Genomic DNA, 12,642 nt, shown 5'->3' on the forward strand with positions numbered 1-12,642 from the left:
AGTTGTTTGTTTTGAATTTGGATTGGTTGAGAATTTCTATCAAATTTCATTTTTTATGCTTATTTTATAAAAAAAAAATCTTAACAGTTTTAATGGTTGCTCAATTACCGATCCGTATTCTTAGAAATTTCAATGCGATAAAAGTCGCGTTTTTAAGCAGAGTTAGCTGGCTGACTCATCTCTGAAATTCAATACACAAAATTGGAGCGCTTTTTCACCGTGTGGCTTGTTAAATCTTAGCGCACATAAATGAACCAGGATGAATCAGCATTGTTCCTGTAAACCACAGTTAAAATAAGAAAAAACTTGGTAAACGCGAAAATAAGGTCAGGGCATGTATAACAATATATTAACCCCTTTTTAAAAACACACATGCACATTCAAGCACAAAGAAATATAAGGTGGAAATGAGTGAAATGAATGTTATTAAAAATATTTTTAAAAAATGTATTCTTCTCTAGTAAACAAAATTCGATAACGGTAACATGATATCAAGCCGTCACGTGATTAAAACATCCTTGTTTATTCACAGCGCTATATAGCTGGTACAAGAGGTTTGACTGAGAGATTAAACGCAACCTATTACATAACTATGAGAAACAGTTTAATGACACAAAAATACAGATTATTTAAAAATACCATATCTAGAGTAAAGAGCACAAATTAAAACTTTTTACATTAACTGTCATTCAGGGTTTCATATAAAACTTATTTACTTTTAATAAAAAGATAAATAAAAAGATAAAATATGATAACGGAAGAAAATTATTCAAGAAGTTATTGGGGAAAATTAACAATACTGAGTAGAATGACGAATAATTATACATGTAGGTTTAAACTTTGTATATTTCATATATACATGAATTCATATGGCGACGCAGACAATTAAAATCTTTAGACACCACATAAAAAGGGTACACTTTTACTACTAAATAGTTCGGAAAGTGTAAAAGATATCAATTTATATCCGAGTTGAGAATCAGTATTAGACAGAAAATGTAGAGTTTCTGCTACCTGTAATACTCATACAATTTGGCGTTTTTTTGTGTCGTATACATCTTGTAGAGGTATCTTGCAGTCACATTTCCGCCACCAAATTTCGCTGCATCTTTGACAGACTCTGCAAGTTATTTATTACTTTCTCCATTTACGAACTATTTCATAAGATACCTAAGCAGACCCATAAACATTTCCTAATTTAAAAACAACATCTGCAGTACCCAATTACTGAGTTTTTGAGAGAACTTTTCTTCATGTATCTTCCCTATTTTTTCAATATCCTTAACCAGATTCCGAACCATTTTTACAACAATAGTCTCGGACAAGGACCGGCTCTATTGAAATGATCATATGTTATGAATTTCAATCTGTATGAAGCTTAATGCTAGTGTTTATACCGTTTGAAAAGTATTGCATAAAGCATCATTATCCATTAAATTGTCCAGAGCGTTACCGTACTGCGCTTCAATACACAATGCACATCGAAAAGTCATCGTAAGTATATAATTTAATTTTTACTAGATGACTATAATTGCTAAATATCAATGTTTTGTCTAAAAATGTCAGTAAGTCTGATGGATAATTTGTTTACCTTTTTTTAAAAATTAGTATTAATGCACATTTGTCGAGATAGGATTTCTAATTATCTGTACCATATGTTCTTTGTTGTATAAGAAAACTAAATATATACACCTGACTTCTTAATTAACTGACTGCTACCTAATATATTTAAGTAATGTTTTTAACAGTTTTATAAATTGTTAAAATTGATTTTATTAGGAGTCAATTTCACGCTGTTCCAATGACTTGTCATTTAATATTTTTAAAAATGGACTGAAATAAATAAAATTTTAATGGATAAATTAAGAAAAATGGAAATAAGACATTGGCTAAAAAAATCCAATTATCGAATAAAATTAAAAAAGAACTGCCGTCGTCACTTACACAAATCGAGAATTATTTCATAAAATAAGGTTTAAACGATAAACATTAATATTTCACAGCATGTAGCTGTCAGAGATGGCCATTGATAATGTATCTGTTTTCTGCAATGCCCGCTAATTTCATTCCCGTATGAAACACAAAGGTAAAAATTAAATTATTTAAGCTCAACAGTACACGAATGCTCGTACGTTTATTCTGACAAAAAGTGATCAGCTCAAAAGAGATCGGCTCAGGCGAGCTACTAAAACTGGAAATAATATATTTTAGATCTTCTGGAATACAATGCCCTCTTGTATTGTATCAATATCTTTTTCTCCGACCTGCACAACTCGAAAACCATGTTCTTCGATCTTCTGTTTTCGGCGTTCGTAACCCCAACCTATCCCAAGTCCTTCACTAGGACCCATGCTACTCACTGGGAGACACTGAAATAAGCTGAAGGGCAAATTATATTGCGCAGTTGCGTCGTTGATAACATTTTTGTGAAACGACGACACCGCGGGGTCGTAAGCGGCCGCAAATCCATCAGATTTAAGCACCCTTTTGATTCCTTTTAGTATCTCGTCAACTTCGTAGGAATCATGCAGAACACCTTTGATTATAACGAAATCAAATTTTCCTGCCCACTCCTCTGGAAGTTGCCCTCCTTTCATACATAGGTATTCTATGTTCTGTATCCCACTTTTGGTTAGTTCCTTTTTGGCATTATCAATAGAGAACTGGTCCATGTCTATTGCGGTTATTTTAGAGCGTGGATATAGCTTTGCTACTTCTCTGGAATGCTTTCCAAATCCACATCCTATGTCAAGTATCATAAACTCATTTCCTGTATGTAAACATAGCAATAGAGTGAGTTTTTTTAAACTGTGTAAAATACTTATATATATATATATATATATATATATATATATATAAATATATATATATATATATATATATATATATATATATATATATATATATATATATATATATATATATACAGCAAAACTCGGTTATAACGAAGTCACCGGGACCTAAGAAATTACTTCGTTATATCCGTAATTCGTTATAACCGTATAAGAAATTCATTAAATTTACATAGCTGGGGATCCAAGATGACTTCGCTATATCCGTGAATTCGCAGTATCCGTGTTCGTACTAAACGAGTTTTACATATATATATATATATATATATTTATATATTTTAAGTCACAAATTTTGAAAAGTTTCCTTTAAAAGCACAACCACAGTGTTACATATACATTGACTGCCGTCATGAGAAAAGGGCCCTAAAGGTCAAAATTTCATAAACTCACTTTTTTGTCAATTCTGATTAGTCAACTCTTTCTGAATACAAATATACAAAGATATTCAAGATCTTGTGTGTTTTAAGCATTTTATGACAATTTTAATATGTTAACACGACTTTGACGTAGCTCGTTGAAAACGTCACGACGTCACGAACGTCAAATTTTTTTTTGCATTAATATTTTGTTCTTCTATACTTCCTTTCACATCGTCTTTAATTGTTTGAAGTAGAATTAATTAATAAATTTCTACAATTCTAGATTTCTTACAATTTTAACAAAAGAGAAAAAAACATTTTGAATATTCAGATATAGTTTAAGTTCTGCACACTTCTGATGACTCCACATGCAATAACCCCCCCCCCCCCCCGAACATACATGTAAGATGGATACATAAAGGATATCTAAGGAAAACAAATACTTCTCCCCAACCTTTAAATACATAAAAGTTTTTTAAGTAAGCAAACATATAACAAGCAAAAAGATGGTCAAATTCGATGCCTACATGTATGTTTCCACAATTGCGGGGCATAGTCAAATTGCATACACGAATTTATTTTCAAAAAGAGAAACATTTATTCTTTGTAATTAACCTTTTGCACGGAAATTTTATCGCATATTTACTGATATTACTTTTTAAGTATCTTCATGGTTCTGAAGCAAGTTTGAAATCAATTATAGCTGTTTTTGAAACTCGAGTGTTATTGTGTTAAATTATTGTCATGATTGCTCTTCTCTTTAATACGTTATCAACACTTAATTTTTATAAAATTACCAATGGAAAAAAATCGTCTTCGACTCTCTCACTGAAAAGTAATTACAACTACAAGAATGTGGACAGTTGATTTGAGAGAAAAGATTATAACAAAAATGGCATCTTATGTTTATAGATTAAAATTTAAATCCATTAAGTATGATTCCCTCTATATCTTACGAAAATTTATTGTAATTCACAGCTGTATAGAAACAGACAGGACTGAAATCAACTCGGTCCAATTCTAACCATGCAGTTTACCGACCGTTCGAAATCTTCAGCAACCTAAGAAAAATCAAGAATTGCACGAACTATATAATCATGATGATGCCAAACTCAAATCCCATATAAGACGCTTTGGCTACAGCTTTTATCTATCGTTCCAGTGTACATTAACAATAATTAAATGACCTTTACTTACTTTTTACGATCAATTCAATTCATTAATTTATTAAATGAAAGATGTAAATATAAACAATAAAATGCTTTCATCGGTGATACAATGTACATATATTTAAAAATACTCGTACACACCTAACTAAGTGTATCAAATACGACAGACCAACAATGTACAAAGGCCACCCCACGTGCTGAATATACAATTCTATTCCATCGCTTTGTAAGTTTACGCATACCGTTGTACTTTTGTGATGCGATTTTTATAAACCATAATCGTTGAAAGAATTTATTATATAAGCATTATTCCCTTTTTTTCAAAATGCATGATTGCAGGTAAATTTCAATAAGACTTCTGCAATAATTATGTTTATCTTTTGCACTAATTGGTAGTACAGTGCCGATAACCGTAGCTTATGCTCAGTGAGAAGTAACCTTTTTACATGTTGACTAAATTTAATTTTCTTATTATCGATGTTACACGATGAATGCATCTCTCTCTCTCTCTCTCTCTCTCTCTCTCTCTCTCTCTCTCTCTCATTGAAAACAAATATCGGCCAAGTGATTATCAATTTTAAATAAAATGACAAATTAAATAATAAACGTTTATAGAGTGCATAAAGTTGCATACGGTATTCCGAAGTTTTAAGAAATATCGCGATTCTCGGATTTTTTTTTTATTGCTGTACATTGTTACAAACACACATAAACATTGACTTCAGTATCATCGAAAGTTGTTTCTTGTATAAAAAAGAAAAGATGAGAAACCATCATTTATGAAGCCGATTTGTATTGCTTTGCATGTTATTAATTGTAAATGTCGCACATGTAGTGTTTATACATGTATTTATCGATAAACATGAATTGATTAATAAAACGGCAATTTTATCGACTTGATATCAAACGTATAGTAACATAATGATTGCATTAACAAACCTGTTCAATTTAAGGAATTTTGAATCGATCACGTACGTAAATGATTGGAGATGAACATAATCATATAAAATGCTATAAATCCATGTTATAACTGATTTTTTATGTACGTTAGCTCAAAAAGTACACACATGTGGATTTAAACTGCACAAGAAAAAAAATATGTTGCGCTTAAATAATAAACAAGTTTTTTTCATTTGTACAGGTATATTTACTTTTATGTTGTTTCATTTTAAAATGGCACTTTACATGAAAATGTCACTAAGAATCAGATTTTTCCATGAAATCAAATGCGACATATCAGAGTAGATCTTTATTCTGTCAAAATATTTCTCAAACTCTTCTTATCCGTTAGTTATAACTTTTTAATTCGTTAAATAATTTCAAAATTTGATCGCAAATTCTTAAATTGTAATACATGTAGAATATGCGTGAATTTATTTTGTATGTTGGCGGTAGCACTATAATTGAGACATAGCCGCTTCTCGCGTGTTCATTCCGACTAATTTAAAAAGTGAAGAATCGTCTCCCGCGAGGGAACTTCCAAACGTATGATTTGAAATATTTGACTTGTATTGTTTCACAGTAATTACTGCATAGATAACTGTTAGATTTGAACAGTACTGCTCTGCATCGATTCGGTAGGGCTCGATAGGTCTCAGCCTTCAACCCCTCTTATCAACAAAGAGTGTGCAGTGTAGTTTTTTGTTTGTTTGTTTTTTTACGTGATTAAATCATACATGTATTGCTCATGCAAACTAAAGTTGTATAATTTTACTCAGATTACTTTATAACTCATCATCGGAAATCCACGACCATTGAATTTTGTGAGACGGGTCTTTGGTTTCTAACAATGATTTATTTACACTAGAATGTAAATTGTGGTGTTTAAGTTTCATAGCGGATGCAAAAGCAGCAATTTTATGACGTCTCAGCATCAACTTGTGTGCAATATTACGCGTTCAAAATGTGTAGATATTGACGTTACATGTATATATTTCATTTATCAAATGTTTATTTTTTTAATCAACATGTAATATTGGACTGAAAAAAAATATCAATCGCGGTATTAAAACAAGGCCAGACTCTAATTATTCAGAAAACACAACACAGACGCAGAAAAAATAGAAACAGAAAATTAAAAAAGTTGCGTTTACAATGCCGCAACTTTGACGTCGTTTTCTGAGCATTGTGACGTCAAAAGATAAGGGCCCTTTTCTCATGACGGCAGTCACATTACTCTTAAAGCATTATCGATTTCAATTCATTTTTCTGCATCCAATGTTAAAAAAGCTTTTTTTGAATACTTTACTCGACAAGAGTATAATTATTTTTGTCTTGGAAAAATAAACTGGCTAAATCAAAAAAATAATACTTATGATTGTATAGCCTCAAAATATCAACAAGTGATAAGAAATATGCTTACCCTGTTTGAGGTTCATTACTGGAACAAGAAGCCGTTGGTTCCAATCCTGTAGGGCTTCTGATGAACGAAGCACGTCAAGCCATTGCAGAAAAGGTTCGTGGTATCCAAATCCTTAAAAACAATAAGATACTTTGAATTCTGCCGTTTTCAAAAGGTAAATTCCATTGCAGAAAGGTTTGTGATATCCAAATCTTTAAAAACAGTAAGATACATTGAATCACACTGAAATGATATAAAAAGCATCATAATATTTTATTGAACTCAAAACATCTTAAAACTGAAGATAATATCATTCTACTTCGCTATTTAAAAAAAAATTAAAGTGACATATTCAATGTCTTTCTTGAAACTTTTTTTTTAAATTCCCTTTTTCTTTGCCAATTTTACAGTAAAACTTTTTTCACTAAAATACCTTATAAAACTAAAAGGTCAACAAATTTAAATATAATACATCGGATCAATGACATATACAGGGTGTTTCAACAAACATGTCCCAACTTTCGATGTCTATACCTTAGCACTAACATGACATATTACTTAACAATAATACTGCATCTGACAGCGTTTATTCCGGCAAAATGTATTACAGTGCAAATGCAATGTATTATGATGTGATAACTAATATTTGATGACATCATCAAAAGTTAAGTATTCAGGTATTTGAAAATGGATAATAAAAATTATCTCTATATTTATATTGTGAAACTGTACTTTGAAAATGGAAAAACGCCGACCCTAGTGAAAAAGGTTTTAAAAAAGAAGTACCCAGATGTGAAACATTTTTGAAGGAAACAGATTTTTTGTATTGTTACTAAATTTGAGCAGTACGGGATTAGCGGTGATGGAAGAAAAGATGCGCGTATAAGAGAGAGGACTGTGAGATCGGATGAAAATATTGAAAAGGTGAAGACAATTATCAAGGAGACTCCAACGAAATCAGTAAGAAATGTATTTAGAGAAGTGGACTCAAATATAAGTTCTTCATATGTTTATCGAATTTTAAAATACGATTTAAAATTCACACCAAATAAAATTTCTATAATGCAACATCTAAAAGACACGAACATTTCATCCCGGTCAAGTTTTGCAGAATGGATGTTGAGAAACATTGATTTAACTGAAGTCATATGGTTTTCTGAAGAAGCACATTTCACCCTGAATGGACATGTCAACAAGCAGAACATGCGTTTCTTGGAAATTCAAAACCAGACTTATGCAGAAAGACCACTTCATAGTCAGAAAGTTACAGTATGGGCAGCACTGAGTAGTGCTGGTATCATAGACCCCTTTTTCTATGAAGAGAATGGTGAAACCACAGCAATTACGTCGCAGCGTTATTTGACCATTCTAAAGACGAAATTTCTTCCTGAGCTAAGGAGAAGAGATATAGAAATGAACAACTTATGGTTTCAGCAGGATGGCGCCACCCCACACACTGCAAAAATTGTACTTGAATGGCTGGCTCAAAAGTTTCGAGAACATTTCATATCCTTACGTTCAAACATGGAATGGCCACCACATTCAGCTGATCTCGCCCCTTTAAATTTCTTTTTATGGGGTTATTTAAAGGACTGTGTTTATTCGCCACCCCCACAAGACACGAGTGCTCTAAAAATGTCTATACAAAGAGAAATCCGACGTATAATCGTAGACTCTTGTAAAAATGTTATCAGTAACTTCAGAGATAGAATAAGACTAGTGACTGAGAAACAAGGCGGACATTTGGAACACGTACTAAAATGACTTAGTTTTAAAATGCATGTGGAAAATAAATGATTCAGCTTTATTAAAACTTTTGATTTGATAAAATTTTATGCAATTGCTCATAACATTTTTGCAAAATTTTAGTTCATACATAAAGCATAACTTTTATTCTAAAACTGTAAAGTTGTGACACGTTTGATGAAACACCCTGTAAATTCCTCAAACTGATCCCCCATTTTAAGGAGAAATAAGTTCTTAAATCAGCATAAAATTACTTGATTATGATAGATATCATAATTGATAAGAAGTATTTAAGTTTAATAGTCCCCCCCCCCCAAATAAAAAATGCAATTTTGGATGAAAAATTACATTTTCAAAAATTTAGTTCAGTTATCATGAACAAAAGCTCCAGGCGGATTCGAATTCATGATCTGCGGTTCAGAATCCCAGTACTTTAACCACTAAGCTATGACGATATATAACCCAATCGAACGATATAAACAGTTTAACCAAACATTTAAATCGCCATCGTGTGACGTAGTGTCTTCAAAAGTATAAGAGTAGGTGTAGTGACGTACCTTAAAGAACAGTCTAGAAATTGTATAGAAAGAGATTGATTTAAGTAATGTGATTGTGATTCATCAACGTTGTGATAGTTGAAGTTGCTCATAGGTATTTTGTATACCTTTTGGTCCATCGAGTGTTGTTACCTCCTCAAGTTTTGGAATCATCTCGCTTAGAATTGGAATAGCAGCTGCATTGTGGCCCCAAGTTATAAGCTGAGCTTTGTTAGAAGGAAGTGAATATTTTTCATCGTCTGTGATTGTTACTATTCCGGCAGCAACCATACAACCTATCCATTCTTGTATGTATCTGTTAAAAACAAAAATCCTATTTTAACCAATTTAACCATTGCGGAAACCTCAACGACAAGGTGAGAAAATTACTAATTTAAATAGATTAGTACATGTAAGTGCATCTTTGTTATAGTTGTGTAATTCAATGAAATGCACAAAAAGCTTCATAGATGTATGGAGTTTTTATACCGGACCTTTTACTATATTTTAGATCTAACTCTTCTAAAAACAAAAGTTATATTTTCGTCGAATCTAGGTTATTCATTCGTTTCTAAAAATAATTTAATGGTCAAAGAAATATAGGTATCTTTTTCTACACTACAGATGGTAAAAAGTATACATTTTTGTTACTAAATTAGTTTAAAAAATATCAAATTATATTCGTGTCCAAAATTAGTCAGATAATGTCAAATCAAACCGCGTTGTTTTACATTGATAAGGATAAAGGATAGATTAAATTACTTTTAAAGTTTTATCATTAATTATGTTATTTTTTTATGTTTTGAATAGTTCGTGTACTTTTACAAGTTTTATATTTGTATTGAGAATCAGGTAGTCAGATAATGATAAATTTAACCCCGTTTTTTATGTTTTGAATAGTTAGTGTACTTTTAAAGTTTTATCGAATGATAGAATAGCGGAAAAAGATTCGAAGTGACAATAAGTGCCGCACCTGAAGATTGCATATGATTTGATAAGTGATATGACCAAAATATGCATTACTTGATTATATTTTGCACGCAATTGCTTTTCATATATTATTATTATTTTACTGACCTCAATTTTTTCCTCGCCTTTTGGCTCAATTCTTCCGCAGTACAAGGCTGCTGAAGTTTGGTAAAGGCCTCCACTATACCAGTTTTGTAACCAAACGCAAAGACCAGGGTACTAAGTCCATCCCTAACAATCTGCTCCAAGTCCCGAGCATTGGTTAAAGATTCCATCGCTCTGCAGTTTCCTCACTGTTGCATAAATATGGACACCCATGTGGTGTGTGAAATTTTTAATTGTCTACGGCAATACAGGAATATATGCGTATTCGAAATCAACAACGTCTATAACTACATGAACAATTATTTGTCAATTTACTCAGTATTGTTAATTTTCTTTAATAACATTCTTGAGTACTTTCTATCATTTTATATTTCATCCTTCTATTTTTCTTTTTATAAAAAGTTATATAATCAGTTCAATAAGAAACCTTGAATGATAGTTGATGTAACAAGTTTTAGTTGTGCTATTTACGCAGGTATTATTAAATAGTCTGTGTTTAATAAGTGTCTTAAAGTGTTTCTTAAAACTATGTAATAGGTTGCGTTTAATCTATTGTACCAGCTTGCGCTGTGAATAAACAAGGATGGTTTAATACGTGTGACGCCTTGATATTATGATACCCTTATCGAATTTTGTTTACTAGAGAAGAATATCTTTTTGTGAAATATATTTCCACCTTTTATTTCTTTCTACTTGAATATATGTGTGTGTATGTAAAAAGGATTAATTTATTGTTATGCATGATCTGACCTTATTTTCGCGTTTAACCAGGTGAGGTTTACATGTATTGTGCTAATTCACACTTGTTGATTTTTTTTTCGCGCTAAGACCGAGTTTGCACCAATTCTGTATTTTGAATTTCAGCATTGAGTCAATCAGTTAACTCTCCTTAATATCGCGACTTTTATCGCGTTGAGATTGCTAAGAATACGGGCAGTAATTGGGCTAACCATAAAACTGTTAAGGGGGATGTGCAGCCATCTTGTACATTTGAAGATAAGAATATAAACATTTTTTGAAATTGCTTGTTTCAGCACGAAACTGTCCAAAAATGTTGCCAAAATATATAAAAGCAATAAATATGAAGTCCTACATGTCATTTTGTTTGAAAAATATGTATACAAGAACAGGACAATATCTTTTTAATCACTCAGAACAGCTGTCGAACTGTGCAGCTACAGTCTTATTTTGAAGATTTAAAGATCTGAAGAAAAAAATTGAAGGGGGTTTATTGGGGTCCTCTCTACAAACATTTGTTGAGGAAAAGTTTGAATTTTGCTCATTTAAGTTGTAATTTTGTCTGTCTCAAAGTAAGGTACACTATTCTCAAAATGGGCCTAAAAATCACAAGATATATTTGTCTGTGTCTATGAAGGTACAATACAGGTATATTTTCATTGAAATAGGATGTATATTTTTTAAAATTTAAGACATGTCTTAACTTTTTTACGTGCACAATGAAACGGGAAAACAAACAAACAAAATAGTAGCCAACTAGCCCAGTAGCCAAATAAGGATTTTTTTGTTGTTGTCTTATTGTCTGTAGAGTTTTGTTTCCACCATTCGTGCAAACAAATTTTGTAGACAAAATAAAATCGTTTGGATAATTGATTTTATGAAGGGTAAATATTGAATCAAGACTATCGATTTTTTTTCCATTTAAGAGGCCAATATGCTAAACATTTCCGTTATTAATTCAATTTGGGATTTAGAAGTGATTATAATTCGAATACAAGCTTTTTCTTTATAATGCATTTTCCAACTGAATACAGTTTCTTTGGTTATTATATTATTGAATATTTTCAATGTTTAACAATTTTGAATTTTTGTTTACTAGATGAATGTAATGGCTATATATATCATATCTAAAAATGTCAGTAAGTCTGACGGATAATTTGTTTACCATCAAGTTTTTAAAAAATAAGTTAATATCAAAGCACATTTGTTGAGATAGGATTTCTAATTATCTGAACTACATGTTCTTTGTCCGTCACAATTGTCCCCTGCATTGTCCATAACCCCCTCATAATGGCGAAGGATCGATAGTTACAAGTATAAATTGCGAGTTTTGATTCGACTGTAAATCTAATGCTGTTTATTTCCAGTAGGCTAAAGAGTTTTTTTAAGATGAAAAAATCTCATGCGAAAATAAAGATAAATCTAGCACAAAAATATTTTGATTTTATATATGTGTCCCAGAAAATTTCCGTTAAGATACTTGATGGAATACAAACAAGATTTGACTCACAAATGTTACGTATATTCAGTAACATGTTTAGCGAAAAAAAGATGCTAAAAGGGAAACGTGCACAGGAAATGATGCGTGTTTATCACAAGCGTTAATGGCGTTTGTCCTATAAAAGTTTTATCAGAGTTAACCCTCTGTATTCCAAGATATTTTTTTTTTTAAATTTAGGTAAATTTTTGCAAAACAAAATCCTTGTTTACCATCTTGTCTGAAAATATGTGGAAAACAACGTTATTAATCGCAAAAAGATGGCATACTAGTACACAACATTAGAAATTATAGTGAAGATCATTGAGTGATTCTTGTGGGTGTTTTTA

General features: G+C 31.4%; 1 protein-coding gene across 2 annotated transcripts; it reads right to left on the minus strand.

The window, feature by feature from the left end:
- Positions 1-2,120: 2,120 nt before the first annotated feature.
- LOC117683788 (S-adenosylmethionine-dependent methyltransferase Rv2258c-like) lies at positions 2,121-10,374 on the minus strand. 2 transcript variants are annotated; one of them, XM_066072728.1, is made up of 4 exons: positions 10,081-10,374; positions 9,132-9,319; positions 6,743-6,853; positions 2,121-2,743 (listed from the first exon to the last, which is right to left on the minus strand). In XM_066072728.1, exons 1-4 carry the CDS (start codon positions 10,245-10,247, stop codon positions 2,208-2,210), a joined length of 1,002 nt encoding a protein of 333 aa, XP_065928800.1. In that variant the 5' UTR covers positions 10,248-10,374; the 3' UTR covers positions 2,121-2,207. The 2 variants fall into 2 exon arrangements, with proteins under 2 accessions (XP_065928800.1, XP_034309525.2); XM_034453634.2 differs by having other exon boundaries at positions 2,121-2,770; positions 10,081-10,371.
- Positions 10,375-12,642: the final 2,268 nt, after the last annotated feature.

Source organism: Magallana gigas, chromosome 10 (assembly GCF_963853765.1).
Source record: "Magallana gigas chromosome 10, xbMagGiga1.1, whole genome shotgun sequence".
In the NCBI taxonomy this organism is placed as follows: Eukaryota; Metazoa; Mollusca; class Bivalvia; order Ostreida; family Ostreidae; genus Magallana; species Magallana gigas.